At 59.8% G+C, this 15896-nt stretch overlaps 1 protein-coding gene across 1 annotated transcript in view; it reads right to left on the reverse strand.

Annotated features, from left to right (window-relative positions):
• FLT4 (fms related receptor tyrosine kinase 4) overlaps window positions 1-15896 on the reverse strand; it is a 39658-nt gene that overhangs the window by 5227 nt on the left and 18535 nt on the right. Inside the window, exons 9-29 of the mRNA XM_072731885.1 lie at window positions 15483-15637; window positions 15234-15396; window positions 13529-13655; window positions 12361-12469; window positions 11015-11377; window positions 10577-10723; window positions 10345-10476; window positions 10074-10180; window positions 9642-9777; window positions 9086-9190; window positions 8694-8807; window positions 8361-8449; window positions 8101-8251; window positions 7494-7588; window positions 7008-7130; window positions 5786-5897; window positions 4407-4506; window positions 3957-4062; window positions 3261-3406; window positions 2071-2191; window positions 925-1010 (exon numbers count right to left, since the gene is read on the reverse strand). Of these exons, the coding sequence (XP_072587986.1) occupies window positions 925-1010; window positions 2071-2191; window positions 3261-3406; window positions 3957-4062; window positions 4407-4506; window positions 5786-5897; window positions 7008-7130; window positions 7494-7588; window positions 8101-8251; window positions 8361-8449; window positions 8694-8807; window positions 9086-9190; window positions 9642-9777; window positions 10074-10180; window positions 10345-10476; window positions 10577-10723; window positions 11015-11377; window positions 12361-12469; window positions 13529-13655; window positions 15234-15396; window positions 15483-15637 (2787 nt within the window). The remainder of the gene's footprint in view (window positions 1-924; window positions 1011-2070; window positions 2192-3260; window positions 3407-3956; window positions 4063-4406; window positions 4507-5785; window positions 5898-7007; window positions 7131-7493; window positions 7589-8100; window positions 8252-8360; window positions 8450-8693; window positions 8808-9085; window positions 9191-9641; window positions 9778-10073; window positions 10181-10344; window positions 10477-10576; window positions 10724-11014; window positions 11378-12360; window positions 12470-13528; window positions 13656-15233; window positions 15397-15482; window positions 15638-15896) is intronic.

The following is a 15896-nucleotide window of genomic DNA, read 5'->3' on the forward strand; positions in this document are numbered from 1 at the left end:
CCACATCCACCAGCATCCCCAGCTTCGCAAACACATCCTTTGTAGGTAGCTGGGAAAAGAAGCCCTAGTTGGTTCAGTTGCACAGATCATAAATGCACCTACCAGAAAGGTGAAGAATCACATCAACTATTCTAATGTGATACAAATAAATACTTGGGGTCTGGGGTAAAATACTTAATGACAACATCATACAATGATTAATAAACAGCATAGGCAGAGGCCAGGATTTGTTCTGGAAAATTGTGTCAGATGACCCAAAAAAGGGCTCCTGACAAAGGCACAGATCAAGAGTCCCATGCTTTAGTGACAGAGCCAGTCAGGTGCCCCATAGGTCCTGTCATTTAAACAGCTATGTGCAAGTTGATTAATTGAGTGAATGGATAGACATTTAACTATAATGTCTATAACTTCATCTATACCTTTAAAAGATTAAACGTTCAGGGATTTTTTTGGTGGTGGGGGGGCTAGCTTCTTAGATGAGGGTTTCTCTGTGACTGCATTCTTATCAACATAGGAGACCAGCCAACCCCAGGTCACATGATCTGTCTGGCTCCTGCACCATCAAGCTTAAACGTAGTGGGGCCTGGGGATGGTGGTGGTGTCCCCCAGCTGTGGAGGGGTGTGCATGTACGGTGGGCATGATGATCATACTCGGTTCACAGAGAGGTGGCATCTGAGCATCTGTCAAATGGAAGGGGGTGTAGGGATGAGCAGCAGGTGTGCTGGGCCAGGATGATGATGGTTAGGGGGCTCCTCTGAGAGGGCTGGTGGCCAAAGGCCTAGAGTTCTAGGGAAGCTTGCTTTGAATACACAGAAAAGCAGTAGGGAGCCATAAAAGGTTTCAGGTGAGTCAGTGATGGGTGCACACAGGCCCAGCTTCCCCCTCCCGGCCCCCTGCAGGGAAAGAGGCTCTGGATGCCCTACCTGAGCCCGCTTTCTTGTCTGTACCTGCTCTCCAGCTGCTCAAACTCCTCAGAGGCCAGCACCATCCCACTGTCTGTCTGGTTATCCTGTGTACAGAGAATAAGGCCATCTGCTGGCAGCTGCCCCTCAGTCAGGATGGCATGGGTGGCACAGATCCACATGCTGGCCTGACACCTGTCCTGCAGAAAGTGACCGGAAAGCAGGTGGCCACTCCTCACTGGAGTGCACAGTGAGGGTCACACAGCCCTGCCACGGAGGGGAAACTGAGGCCGGGGATCATGCCTGGCCTGTACTCAGGAGGCAGCAAACCTGGGATAGTGCACACACGCTGAGGAACCTACAAGGTGGCCATGCAAGTGCTCAGGGTCAGACAGAGCAGGAATACAAGGAGAAACAGGGAGTGCATCGAAAGAATCCAGTGTAAAAAAATGGTCCTCATGCAGACACATCCCAGGTTTAGCGGGGCTCTGTAATCCTTAGATGGTGAGGGACTTGGCATGGTTCTCGTTTTGAATGACATGGAGGGGAACGGCAGTCCTGTCAGAGCTGGGGCCCCCCCCAACATTCTTTGTGTGGTGCTTGGCAACATGAGCCTGGGGCCAGCGCTCACTGAGCAGGCCTTTCTGGAGGGAGGCTGTGTATACTGGCACCAGGCTGAGGATGTATCTGTCCTTTTACGAAATGGATGCAGGGGCTCCAGCCTCAGGGTGCCAGGAGAGGCCCACTCTGCTTGACTAGATCTGAGGACACAGCTGTGCCCTGGGCCCCATACCCCGGTTTCCTCCTCTAGGGACACCGTCCCCTTCTCTTTGGCCACATGGCTTGGAGGCCACCAAAGGGAAGCCCTGCCTCGGGCTAATCCAATAATAATCTAACCAATCCTCTGGGTTTCTCTGCTGTGTGGAGGGGAGACCCGGTGTGAGTGAGGTTACAGGGGAAAGCAGTAGAAAGACGGTGGCATTGCAGGGGCACGTGGACCCCAAGATGCCCGAGGCAAAATCTGTGCTTGAAATTTCGAGGGGCAGTTGGTACCCTTTCCTGAGCTTGTTTCCCCTGCTGCACTCGGGAGTCCCTGATAGTTCCTCTTGGCAGAGAAAGCTTAGCCACCCTGATCTGGGGGGTGCAGGCGCACCCCACCCCACTTACCACGGAAGCTTTGTAGGTGGTCAGGGTCATGGGAAATTCTTCAAATGTTTTCATCCTGGAGGGGCCCTGGGTCTGAGTCCCTCTGGCTAGGCACCCCGGAAAAGACACACAGTTGTAATATCTGAGGGGAGAAAACAGTGCTGAAGAAATGTGCCCCAGAGAGTTCTCTCTGCCTCTCCTTCTGCTCCTCTCCTCCCAGAAGGACTCCAGGCTGGAGCTGTAAGGATGGGGCCTGGATTTGACTGCTGGTCTGGGCTCCTCTCGGGGTCCCCCCTGTGCTGAGCTATCTCCTCTCCTGTGCAAGAGGAGGAGCATGGGAGCTGAGGGGTGTGGCATGGAGCTGGTGAGATGTGGGGAGGCTTTCACCCCAGAATGGGCCACTCTGGGCAAGGCAGGCAGTCTGGTGTGTGCAGGACTGTGCATGTGTACGTGTGTGTATGTTCACATTCACATGTGTGCTGGGGTGGCTGGTGGAAGGAGCCTGGTGGGAACCCACTGGCTGTTCCTGTCCTGGGGCACGTGGGTGGCAGGTCTCAGAGCCCTTCTCTGGAGTGTAAATAGCCATCAGCAAGAGACCTCAGATCCAGAACTCCAGGAACTTAGGCTGCATTCTAAAACCTGAATATCAGGGACGCCTGGGTGGCTCAGTGGTTGAGCATCTGCCTTTGGCTCAGGTTGTGATCTCAGGGTCCTGGGATCTAGTCCTGCACTGGGCTCCCTGCAGGGAGCCTGCTTCTCCCTCTGCCTGTGTCTCTGCCTCTCTCTCTGTGTCTCTTTTAAGTAAATAAATAAAATCTTTAAAAAAAAATCCTGAATACTAGTGAGTGGCTGGCCTGCTCTGCTCCCAGGATCCCAGATTTCAAATTGCAGGGAGGGGCTTTCAGGGAGTAGGAGTACCAGAACCAGAGGAGGCTTGCAGGGCAGGGAGAAGGTCTGAGGGGGTGCAGAGAAAAGCCAAGGCGCAGGCTACATGGCCTTGGAGGGGCCCCAAGGCTAAGCAGGCCCTCTAGGGAGCCACTGTTCCCAGTACTGTCACTTAAAATCACTGTGTTCTTTGAGTTGGTGTACAGTGGCCTCTCAAGTCCCTGCAGTTTGCGGTTCCTTGATGACTAATGAGAATAAAATATACCACGTCCAAACTGCTTTCTCCCTGCCCCAGGGAATCCTGGGATCTGGGCAGGGTGGCTGACCTGGTGGCCAGGCTGTGCGGGTGCAGGCTCAGTGGGCTGTCCTCGATGTCGGCCTTGGCAGCGTGCAGGGCCGTGGTGGACGCCTGCAAGAAGCTGCCCTCCTCCGAGCTCTGAGAGCCGCAGGGGGCCATGCAGTCCTCATCCTCCTGGAAGGAATGGCAGAGGCCACCAGTATCAGAGACTGCCGTGCCTCCTCAGCCCCCACGCCTGTGCTTGGGACTGCTGGGGCTCCTGGCTGGTGAATTACTGTGCTTCCAGGCACTCTGAGGGTTAAATGAGCCTGTCTGGTAAATTCTCCCAATAGCCCTCCATTTACAAGGAAGAGGGCACAGTGGGGGCCCCTGTTTGGGGGCAGAATTGGACTCCAAGTGCTGCAGGCAGCCCCTGCTCTCTCTCCTAGACCCCAAAGCATCGGGGAAGCCCTGGTCTGGCTTTGCTCCCTGCACCCCCAGGCACACAGTGAGAGGGAGACAGAAGTCAGGGTGGGCGCAGGGGGTGGGGCTGCAGGACATGGAAGTGCAAAGAGGCAGGGGGAACACCTTATCCTTCTATGGGACACAGGGGCTCCTTGAAGACCCCTTGAAGACCAGCCTGGGGACTACTCGTAGCCAAAGACGGACCCTGGCCACCTGCTTGATGGCTCTGGGGCTGGGGCCAGAGGTTGCCATAGCTGGATGGGGCAGGCAGAGCACTTACCTGTTGGCCCCTGCCCTGGAGCAGGTCCCCCAGGATCTCCACCAGCTCCGAGAATGCAGGCCTCTCTTTGGGGTCTCCTGACCAGCAGCTCAACATGATGCTGCGTCTGCAGGCAAAACTGGCTCTGGCCTGTGGTCGGAGCGCACCTGCACTCTGCACCAGCAGACCCCGGCTTCCCTGCATGACCTGGGTCCCTCAAACCCCTCTGCCCACCCAGTCTCTTCTGCCTGCAGGGAGGAGAGCCGTCAATGGACCAGTGGGTGGGTCAGGGGTGGAGTAAGATCTTCATCTGCAGGCCTCTACCCCAGCCCTGTGCCTGCACCACCTCCCCACGGCTGCCCCTTGCCTGCATCCTGCTCTTCCTACGTCTGCATCCAAGAACCCCCACCTGTGGCAATGCCCCCTTTTGGCCCCTCTTCCCCCACCTGCAGAGCCAGCAGGGAGACTCACATGGCAGGAGTGGCCAGCTCCGGGGCTCTCATCCGTGTGCCCTCTTTCAGCCTCTGGCAGAACTCCTCATTGATCTGCACCCCCGGGTAAGGGGAGGCCCCTGAGGGCAGAACAGGATGAGGTAAGGGTGGGTGGGGAGTCAGCACCTGCTGCTCAGCCAAGCTCCCCAAATTGCCTCTGTCCTGGCCCCCTGTGGCAGGGGACTGGTCCTGCTGCTTCCAGGCCAGAGTTGAGGGGGGTGGGCAGCCAAGGCACTTCTGCTCCCAATGATAGTTCCCCACTTGGTTAAGAGAGGATGATGGATGAAAACATGGGGGATCACCAGGGTCAGGGAGCCACACTGAGCCAATCGAGCCATGCCTGTCACAATGAACCCTCTTCAGAGAGGCCCTCCCTGGCCACTCAGTCCAATCCTTTCCTAAATCTTGAGGCTTTCCAAGATACCCAGGACCTAACTCCTCCTTGCCCTACAGCACCTCGCCTCTTCTGACCATAGGAAGAACAACCCCGAAGAGCCTGTCTCCACAGAAGCAGGCTTATCTTTGCAAGATAGGTCACACTGCTCTCTCCCTTGCTCAAAGCCCTGAGCGGCTCCCCTGAGACCTAGTCCAGGTCGTCACCCTGGCCAGCTTGCAGGGGCTACACGGACCCCCCATCCTCCTGCCTGCTGTACCTCCTGATGCCCCTGCTCACCCTTGGCCCACCTCCAACAGGTAGGGACCTGTACCCCCGACCCTGGACTGCTGTCTTCCAGCCTGCCTTCCTGACCCAAAACCCCTTCATCAGCTGGGCCCTCCCCAGCTCACACACAGCTCCTGCCCTCCCTGTGCTCTCCAGGCCCTCGCATTTTTAGTGATAGCGTTCATCATAGTGGCTCTTTGGTGCTTTTACTTCTCCTTTTGTTCACTGCCTGCCTCTGCCCTGGCACGGGGGCTTCATCTTGCTCCCGGTGCAGGGCCCAGGGCCCTATGCGGAGCTCTCATAAGTAGGTACGCCCTTTGAGTGAGCATCCAGTCTTCTCCAGGGCGCTCCCCAGCCCTTGAAGGCAGGAGAAGCATCCCCAGTGACAGGTCATTCAGGGAGGTGAAGATCTGGGGAACACATGAGGCCACTCCTCGGGGACCTGTGGTGATCCCGGGGACCAGGTAGTAAACATAGGCTCTGCCTCATCAGAAGCTTGAGCACAGCACCCTCCGGGGTGGGGCCAGCGTGGCCCATGCTGGAGGCAGAGAGACAGGGAGGGCTCTTGAACCACTTGCCGTTGAATGACTGCTCCAGGTGCACACCTCTGGGCCACCAGCCCCCACCCTGCTTCATTCAGAAGGGCTGCAGCCTGTGACCCTGCCTCTCCCCTCCCCCACACCCTGCCCTGCACTTACCCAGGGAGAAGATCTCCCAGAGCAGCACCCCAAAGGACCATACATCACTCTGCGTGGTATACACCTTATCGAAGATGCTCTCAGGGGCCATCCACTTCAGTGGCAGCCGGGCCTGGGGGAGGCCGAAGGAAGTATGTCTCCATGGAGGGAGGGCAGAGAGGGAGAGGCCAAACCCTTGGGTAGCCCCTCTCTCATCCGTAGCCTCCTGAGAACCCTGCAGCCACACCCCAAGAAAGGCCTATGGCCAAATCCACCCCTTGTGTGGATTTGGTGAAGACGGTCACAATCGGCCCCCACCCCGTAGGTGCCTGGTGTCTTCCTTGAAGGCTTTTGCCCTGCTGCTTTTCTCCTGGGTCTGTCTGGGCCCCTTTCTTCCTCTGTGCACTGTTGGGGGGGCGGCACTTGGGACCCCTCCTCATTCAGACCCAGACCCAGTCTCTGGAGGAAATGGGACCCTGCACACCCTCACCATCCCCCCTCAGTTGTCCACTTGGCCCCCCACCGGAAGCTGGGCATCACTCCTGATCCCTCGTCCTGTGGCTCCTGATGTGCTTTCCCCATCCACTGCCGGTGTCTCTACCTCTAGGGGCCTCTACCTGGGAGCCCTGAGGGTCCTGGCCCCCATGATAGGCCTCTGCCTTCACCTCCAGCACATTGACTCCTCTTTCCTCATAGTCTGTAGATGGGACTTCTGGAAGGTGCACCTGACTCTCCCCTCTACCTGCCTCTGCCCACTCGCGAGTTAGAATGAAGGGCAAAAACCTTGCAGGCTGACCCACCACATCCTAGCCCCACGCTGCCCACTACCCCCTCTCTGCAAGCCTTTTCCTTCCTCCTCTGGGGATGAACCCCCAATTTGCTTTGAGTGCTCATCCAAGTGCCTCTTGCCACCTATGAGCACCACCAATGAGACACACGCTGCTCCCAGCACCCATATACTTTTCCATGGCCATCCTGCTCAGCAGACACGCAGAGTCAGCTGTGTCCACCTAATGGGCACAGCCATGGGGCCAAACACAGGCTCCAGTCGAAGCATCAGGGTCCCTGCTTGTCAGCTCCTATCTCTGTGCCCCTGCCCCATGTGCCCTGCTGGGGCCACTAAGGTCCCTGTAGGTGTGGGTTCTCAGACCTTCCATGTAGATGGCACTGAGTCCCCCAGCTGACTCTCAGCTGGGAGGTCCGTGCCCCCCGCTCCTGCCCTCCCTCTGTGGCCTGCACTCACACTGCCCTTTCGCACATAGTCAGGGTCTTTGTAGATGTCTCGGGCCAGGCCGAAGTCACAGATCTTCACCACATCACTTTCTGACAACAAGATGTTCCGAGCAGCCAGGTCCCTGTGGATACACTAGGGGTACAGGATGGGAGGGGCGCGAGAGGGTGGTCAGCACAGATCCCCAAGGCCCCCTCATTTCCCCCGCACCTGAGCCCTGCTCTTTCTGGGAGAGGTTTCCATGCTCTCCCAGAATTCTCCATGCAGAGGGCTCATGGAAATGGGGAGGCAGAGGAGGCTGTGGGGTAGGACAGATCCTACAACCCCTCTGTACACTGACTGGCTAGAGATATCATGAAATCACTTGCACACTCTGGTCTCAGTTCCCTCCTCTGCAAAGTGGGAGAAACATGCCCTGAGCACAGCATTGGTGTGCAGTGAGATGAACAGGGCATATGCACCCTTCTCCCTTCTGGAGGGGCCTGCTGGGGCGGTCACCTTGCGTGAGGCCAGGAACTCCATCCCTCGGGCCACCTGGAAGCTGTAGCAGACAAGGTCTTCCATGGTCAGCGGGCTCAGCCACAAGTCCTGGGCTGCACAGAGGAGCAAGGCAGGCTCAGCTGGTGGGGGGTGGGGAGTGGGGGGTGGGGCTCTTCCCTGACTCTCCCATCAATACCCTTCCCCAAAGAGAGCACTTGATCCCTAAGCCTGGCCTCATCCCTCCAGGTCAGGCCCCTGAAGCTCCTGGCACTAGCTCACAAGCGGGTGGGCCCCCTCTCCTGCCCCTCAGCATCTAGCGCTCTGCAAACCCACGAGCCACTCCCAGAATGGTGAATACTGCTGCATCCTCGCACCTTGCACCTGCTACTTTTGCCTGTCCGCTCCCACCCCTGCCTGGAAGGCAAATGCCTAGAGAGCCAGTGATGATGCCCAGTCAAACATCAAAAGTCTCTGTGGAAGCTGCCCCTGAGGGGTCCTCCCTTCCAAAGGAAAATCCATTACAGGCTCACCCATGCAGGCCCCTCCAGGAGGGCCTGGGGCCCGCTTCTCCCGTGGTCCCCGACCGTGCCCCGACCGTGCCCAAGGCCCCTCTGTGGGCTCTCACCTTCCGGGCCCGCAGGCGCCCGCCCTGCCCCGCCCTTGCCCACGAGGAGCCGGGACAGGAGGGCCCTGTCGCTGCCTCCCGGCCTCCTCCGGTCAGCCCTGGCACCTTCCACCATGGTGCGGAAGCGCCTTCGCTGTTCAGGGGACTTCTCCTGCGAGGGCAGCGCGGTGTGAGGGGGCTCCAGAGGCCCTGCCCCGCCGCCCGCGCCCCCGGGCCCTGCAGGCTCCCGGCAGAACTCGGGGTGGACGGGGCCCACTTACCGCGTGGGGGCTGAAGGCCTCCCGCTTGGCACGCAGGAAGTTGGAGAGATTGCCGTACTTGCAGAACTCCACGATCACCATGAGCGGGCCTGGGGCCGCGCAGGGGCGGGGGCGGGCGCGGTCGGCGGCGAGCGGGCAGCCCGGACCCCGCCCCGCCCCCGCCCCCGCCCCCGGGAGCCCGGCCTGGACCCCGCCCCCCGCCCCCGGGAGCCCGGCCTGGACCCCGCCCCCCGCCCCCGGCCCCCGCCCCCCGCCCCCGGGAGCCCGGCCTGGACCCCGCCCCCGGCCCCCGCCCCCGCCCCCGCCCCCGGGAGCCCGGCCCCAGCTCCCTACCGTTGGGCTTGGTGCACGCCCCCAAGAGGTTGACTACGTTGAGGTGGTTGCCGATGTGGATCAGGATCTTGAGCTCCGACATCAAGGCGCGGTGCTCGCTGGCTGTGGCGCCCTCTGGAGGGGACACGGGGGCTTCGCGTGGGGCCGGGCCGCCGCCCCAATCCCCGCCCGCTTAGATAAGGCGCAGCTGGGGCGGGGTGGGGGGGGGCGAGGGTCCCGGCTAGACCCGCTCGCCGCTGGGAGGCTGCAGCTCCAGGCGGGAGTGGGAAGAACTGCTCAGATCTCAGTCTAACGCCTCCGTTAAAAACCCTGGGTAGACTCTGGCTCTGTGCCTCGGTTTCCCCTCCTGAACCACGGCCCCACCAGCCCACTCAGAGTCGCTGACCCCGCACCTTTCAGCATCTTCACAGCCACAGTGTCACAGCTGCTGCCCTTGTGAATTCCAAAAGCCGAGGCCTCCACCACCTTCCCGAAGGCTCCATGGCCTAGGACTCTCCCTGTGGGAGCAGGGAGCCGGGTCCAGGTGAGCTGTAGGAGGGCAAGGGTGGGGAGGGACTGGCAGCAGGGGCAACTCCTGTGGAGGGCCAGGAAGGAAGGCCAGGACCGGGAGGAAACTTGGGAGCCTCTCTGCCAAACAGGAAGAGCAGGGAGATCAGGAGTGGGAAGAGAGGGAGGAGAGGAGTGGACAGGAAGGCCTGCATCCTCTCCCGGCAGGTGTGTTGGGTCCACCCTGCTGAGAGCTGTGGGAAGTGACCCTAGGGGGCCTGAGAACTGGAGCCCTGGCCAAGTTCTTGGGATGCCCGCCCAGATGGCAGGACAGACCAGGTGGGGGCCAGGCATAACTTTCTGGCCTGAGAACGGAGGCATCTCAGCACTTCAGAAGAAAGCAGTCTACAAGGGCAGGATAGGATGGATGGGTGGGTGAGGGGTGCTGGGTGATCCCCTCACCAAGGTGCAGCCGCTCCCGGGGGAACTCCCACTGGCTGGCATCATAGGACAGGTATTCACACTGCTCCTCCAGAGGCACCTCCCCGGGGTCCATGATGATGGACAGGTAGCCCGTCTTGATATCTGCATGGGCTGGCTGGGTGGGGTGGGGACAACTAATTGATTTGGCCATTCCACCATCTTGGGTGAACTTTTCCCCAGGACAGGTGGGATCTCCTTTGGGACTCTCAGGCAAGGAGGGGACACACAGACTGACAATCTCTGGTTGTGTAGGAACCCAGCACGGAGGGGTCAGAGAGGCTTCCTGGGAGGTGAGACTTCCAGGTGAGCCAGGATGGTGGAGGACCCCATTCCTTATCTTACAGGCTGTGAATGGCCTAGAGAGACCCCACAGGAGCAGTGAAGAGGCTCAGTTGGGGGAGGAGCACTCACCCTCCTCATGTTACAGAAGATGAGGAGAAGGAGGACCCAGAAGAAGACAGCGATGACCCCAGTGCCGACAAGGATCACGATCTCCATGCTGCCTTTATCCTCGGAGCCTGTGTGGGCAGAAAAGGGGCCAGTCTGCGTGTGTGTTAGGGGGAACGGGGTGAACCCTGCAGGAAGCCCCCCTTCTAGTGGGCACGACTTGAGGGAAGTGGTTACGAGAAGGCACCAAGTGCAGGTGGCAGGTGGGTGGAAGGGCGCTAAGGGGAGGCCGGACCTTCCACGGCCACGCTGGCAGAGGAGTTGACGCAGCCCTTGGCATTGCAGACGCTGCACAGATAGCGGCCCGCGTCCTCCTCACGCACGCGCTGTATGCTGAGCTTCTGGTTCGAGTCTGCCAGGTCGATTCCTGTAGGGGACGGTGTGTGGCTTCGAGGTCAGGTAGGTCTAGGGCCTTGACCTGGTAAGCGTCTGCACCCCGCCCTTCGCCCCCGGGTCCACCACTCTACCGGACTCTTCCTCCAGCAGCCTCTCGTCTTTGTACCACAAGATACTGGGCACGTGTGCCCCGGCCACCGAGCACCGCATCTCCAGGGAGTCGCTCACGTTCACCAGGAGGTCGGTCAAGTTCTGCGTGAGCCGCGGGGCTTCCAGGGCTGGGGGTGGGGGTCAAGGGGGAGCTAAGCGGGATTGCAGGAAACAAGAGGGCGTTCGGGGAAGGGGCCCTCCAGGGCTGGAAGCCGAGAGTGGGGACGGATTGTGCCAAGCTCTAGGAAGGATCGGATTTGAGCGCAGGGGCAGGGTCGTGTGGGCTGTGGACCTCTACCGCAGGGATGGGGAGGAGGACCCTCCTGCAGATTCAGGCTCCCGGAAAGGCAGGGTTCCGGGGGGGAGGAAGCTCCTCGCGGAGCTCCGCCAGCCCTCCCCTGCAGCGCGGCCTGCCTCACCCTGCACTGACAGGTACTTCTTGTGGCAGTGCTTGTCGTGGCTGCGACGGTCCTGCACCTCGCATACGTAGTCGCCTTCGTGCTCAGGTGCCACACTGGGGATGGTCAGGCTGAGCGTGGTGTGGCGCGCCCCTGGCACCACCTCCTCCAGGCGGGCTGCCAGTGGCGTAGCGAAGAGGTGCACGTTTTTGCAGTCGAGCAGCAGCGGGTTCCCATGAGCATCGTGCAGCGTGGACAAGTTGAGGCGGTACCAACGCAGATGCTCATAGGTGTAGTTGTCTGCCCGGCAGCTCAGGCGCACCTCTTGGCCCTCTAGGGGCTCCTCCGATGGTTCGGATTCTATGCTGAAGCCATCGGGGATGTCTGCGGAGCGAGGAGGAGCCTCTGTGACGGGCACCGGGAGCTGGCTCACCCACCTGCCCACGCTGGTGCTTGCTCTCGCTTTTCCAACTGCTTTTGAACTCACTCTGCCCTCAGCCAAGACTTGTATCACCTAAGTCTGGACTGGGTACTTTCTGGGTACTCTTTTCCCCAGCACTGACCAACGGGGCCCTCCCTGAAGTCAGCCCCACTGACTTCTCCTGCCTCACCTTCTTCTAGCTCTCTACCGTCTGAGCCCCAACCTGGCTGCTGCCCCTACACTCCCGGGCACCCAGGTCATCCGTGTGGTTCTTGTCAGCACACTTGGTGCGGTCCTGTTGCGTCCTGCCTTGCTGCTGGCCACACTCCACCACTGGCCTCTCCTTGAAATTATCTTGTTGTTTCATTAGCTTGTGGCAATGCCTCGCTCCTGATTTCCTTTTGTCCGTCTGGCCACACTCCTTGTCAGGCTTCTGTGGGCTCCTCTCCCCTCCTCCCTCCTGCAGGGTTCTCTCTGGCCCCATGTCCCTTCCAGGTGCCTCATTTACACTCCTGGGCCCAGCAACTGTCCCTTTAATGGGCTTCTTAGCTTTCCTGGGGTCACTAACACATCTGAAAATTGGAGGAAACTATGGACCTTTCCCCCAGGAAGTGTACTTGGGAGCCAGCTGCTCTGTTGGAAGGGGACTGGGAGGGAGGTGGAGCCATAGGGAGAGGAAGGGCACCGGTGGGGAGGCACCTCCAGGGCTGGAGGCAGAGAGTGCCACTCCATCCTGGAGGATCAGCACCCCAGTCCATAGGGTCATGACCTCCAAATCTAGCCTGCCTGCTCAGACCCAGGGGCCCAGTGGGCCCTAAGTATCTCTCCTGGACACCCCACATCATCAGAAACTCAATGGGCCCAACCTGGCCTCACTGTCCTCTCTCAGGCCTTCTCGCCTTCCTCTTGTTCCTGACCTCCACCCAGACCTGCCCAGGTCACTTACTGGTCACGTAGAAGTAGATGAGCCGCTCGTCCTGGCCCACTTTGTTGAAGACCACACACTTGTACATGGCAGACACGTTGGCGTCCTGGATCACCAGCTTGCTCACCGTCTAAGCAGAGCATAAGCACACGGATCCATGTCCTGCCCAAGTTCCTCCCAGCTTGACCGTCCTCCCTACCTGCAGGGAGGCTGCCATGGTCAGCTGAGTATCAGGGATGCTAGAGGCCCAGAGCTGAGAAGGACCAAAGCTCGGAGACAGGACCGGAAGGGTGAGGTGGGGAGCGGAAGGTAAAGCCCTTGCACAACAGAGGTGGCTCTCTGGGAAAGTCCAGGGCATAGCTATGAACAGCTGGCATCGGCCGTGGCTGAGGTCCGAGGACAATGTTAGGCTGAGCAAGAGGGACCTCTGGGCATGGATGGGCTGGGGCTCTGGCCATGTTGAGCAGGGCACAGACCCAGCAAGCACTGGGCTATGATTCAGAGGGCAGGGCAAGGCTGGTCACTGCGTAAGATCCTTGTGATGTGCCACATGTGTCCTGGGGCTGCTCACACCACCTCTCTCAGGGCCTTGCATGGTGGCCAGCGAAGGGAATGAGAATGGGTCCCAGGTCTCCAGAAGGCCTCTGGCCTGGGCAGTAAGAAGCTTGGAGGCAGGGGAAGGAGAGAAGGCCGTAGGCCCTGCCTACCATCCAAACAACCTCCCCCCCCCCCCCCCCTTCCAAGCTGGGCACTTCCTGGCCAGGCCTGGAACAGGAAGAGGCTCTGGAGGTGTACAGGAAAACAGGAAGTGACTGTAGGAAGTGGGTGCCTTTGTTTGTCCCCTCCCCCGCCTGGCCTCTTCTAGGCATTGCCTCCAGGCTGGGCCAGCAGCTTGGTTGCCTTCAGAGGGGACCTAGCTGGCCCTGGGCCTGACCTTCCTAGCCCTAGGGCCTGTGGGTAGCTGGGGCCCAGGGCCTGGCCAGGCCACCTTCCATCAAAGCTTCCCTGTCTGGGAAGCAGCTGGAGGTCCCTCCCCTCCAATGCACATATAGGAAGGGTAGCTGAGGCCCAGAAACACTGCAGAAAGACCACCAACTCTAACTCTGCAGGCCTGGTAGAGATGGAAGCCAGGAGATGGCCCTCCCCACCTCCCTTCTCCTTCCCTGTCAGTGGCATGGCTGGTGTGTACCTTATTCTTCCCCTCCACAAACTCGGTCCAGGTGTCCAGGCTCTCGATGGGGTTCACGGCATCCTGGGTGGTCACCTCTCGCCAGTCCTGGCACTGTGGCATGTGGTCTCTCTGCTGCCGCCGGCTGCTGTGAGCGAGGAGGGGGCAGGGCAGGGCAGGTGTGGGCAGAGAATGCCCCTCAGGGGTTGGGGGTCCAGCTGCTGTCATACTCAGGGTCACCTACTCACATGGGTGGGTAAGGCTGGCTGTCAGGCTGAGGCAAGGGCAGGGATTGGGGCTTTGTGCCTGGAACGCTGTCTTCCACCCTTTACGCTCATGGCCCTGCAACAATCTTGTCCCCAGTAGGCAAAGGGTTGCTGCCCTCAGAGTAGCACATACCTGTGGCCCTGTGGTTCATCTCTAGCCTGCTCTACCCACCATCCCCTACTTGAGATGTGCCGCTTCCTGCAAAGTCCACCTGGATCTCCCAGGGGTAGCAAAGTCACCACTTCTGTTCCAGGAAGCCATCTCTCTCCTCCTTCCAGAGCTGCAGCCCCTTCCTGGGCTGGATGTGACCCCAGCACCTTTGGTCTTTTGTTGGAATGTGGGTCTGGGACCCCAGGGGAGGCTTTTACCTGCCTCCAGCAAGCCAGCAAGACCCCAACCCCAGGGTTCTTTTTTTTTTTTTTTTTTAAATAAAAGATTTTATTTATTCATGAGACACAGAGAGGCAAAGACACAGGCAGAGGGAAGAGCAGGCTCCCTGCGGGGAGTCTGATGTGGGACTGGATCCTGGGACTCTGGGATCATGCCCTGAGCTGAAGGCAGACCCCAACTGCTGAGCCACCCAAGAGTCCTCCCAACTCCATGGTTCTGTCAGTTGACCCAGAGCATAGAGGTAGAGGTAAGGGGAAGGTATCAGAGGGAAACAAATTTGGAAGTGTCTGGTGGTCTAGAAGAATCTCTTATGAGCCTTGGGTGTAGCAGGCCACCCCTATAGAGCCTCCTCCACTGACTATGTGGGGGCTACAGCCCGTCTCCCGGTGCAGCCACTCTGTCTCCTCCTCGGGTTCCCAGCATCATCCTTCCCCAGGCTGTGACCCTCCACCTTAGTGCCCTCCAGACCACTGGCTAGCTCGGCAGCCCCCTCTCATCTCTTGCTTGTCCCGAGTTGTCACTGCTCTGAGCATACTCCTAGGCCAGTCTGTCCTGTTGGCACACAAGCTTGGCGGCACTGGGGAGCATGGCCCAGCAGTCGGGCTAGCTCTGCTGCTTACAGCCATGACCTTGGGAAAATCAGATCCCTCCTCCTACCCTCAGCTGCCTCTTCTGTAAGTGGTCATCTTGGGCATGGCTCAGAAAAAGCTAACTGGGCATGGTTGGTATGTCCCCAGGCTGAGCACAAGGCTCTTTAATGAACTCAGGTCCACCCACTTGATGCCCAGATCCCTAGGTCCTCCTGGATGATGTAATTTTGTGTCCTGGGGGCTTTACTTTCAAGGGTGATGGGTGGGGATTGCGCCATTCCTGTGTCCAGCCCAGCCTGACTGGGGGCATGTGGACCTCAATTAGGAGAGGTGAGGTCAGGGATTGGCTCTAGTTGAATTGTGGTAGGGCTCTGAGCAGGGCTCTGGGGATGGGTGCAGGCAGTGGTAAGGAGGGGCTCACAGCCAAGGTTGGGGACAGGGCTGGGAAGTGAGGAAGGACAGGCCAGAGCCACACTCACAGGCTGCGCTTGGTGAAGGTCTTGCAGGGTGTCCATGGCCGCCAGTGCCACTGGACACTGAGAGGGGGGGGCACCCCGTAGGCAGTGCAGGTGAGGGCCTGGCGACTGTGGCGGGAGTAGGTGCTGGGGGAGGAAGCCTCCTTCTCGTGGATGTGGGGGGGCACTGGGGGCACAGGCGGTTGGCTGGTCAGCAGGCCCCTGCCGGCACACCTGCCACGCACTGTCCTCCCTCCTACTCTGCCCCCATACCATTCACCACCAGCTCCAGGCTGATGTTGCGCTGCAGGCTGGCCGCAGAGTTCCACAGGGCGAGGGTGTAGATGCCCGCGCTGGCCTCCGTCACCTCCTTGAGCACCAGGGCATGTGGACTGTGGCGCCCAGACACTGACTTCTTGTCCTTGTACCTGGCCCAGGAAGGGAGTTCAGGGGACTGCATGGATCCCGCTCCAGCCCCGCCACACCCAGGCTCCACCAACAGCGTACACTGTCTGGGGAGGCGGGAGGAGGCTGGTGCCAGAGTCCTAATGGGCCTGGCTAGAGCAGAAGGACCCTCCTAGACCTGACCAGAAGGCTTCAGGGAAGGGTGTCAGGGGCTCGGGCTGGGACAGTGACTTGGGATGGAGAGCAGGTGGCCTCAGGGCTATGGGGATGGTAGGTCTCACA

Source organism: Vulpes vulpes, chromosome 12 (genome assembly GCF_048418805.1).
Source record: "Vulpes vulpes isolate BD-2025 chromosome 12, VulVul3, whole genome shotgun sequence".
Classification (NCBI taxonomy): Eukaryota; Metazoa; Chordata; class Mammalia; order Carnivora; family Canidae; genus Vulpes; species Vulpes vulpes.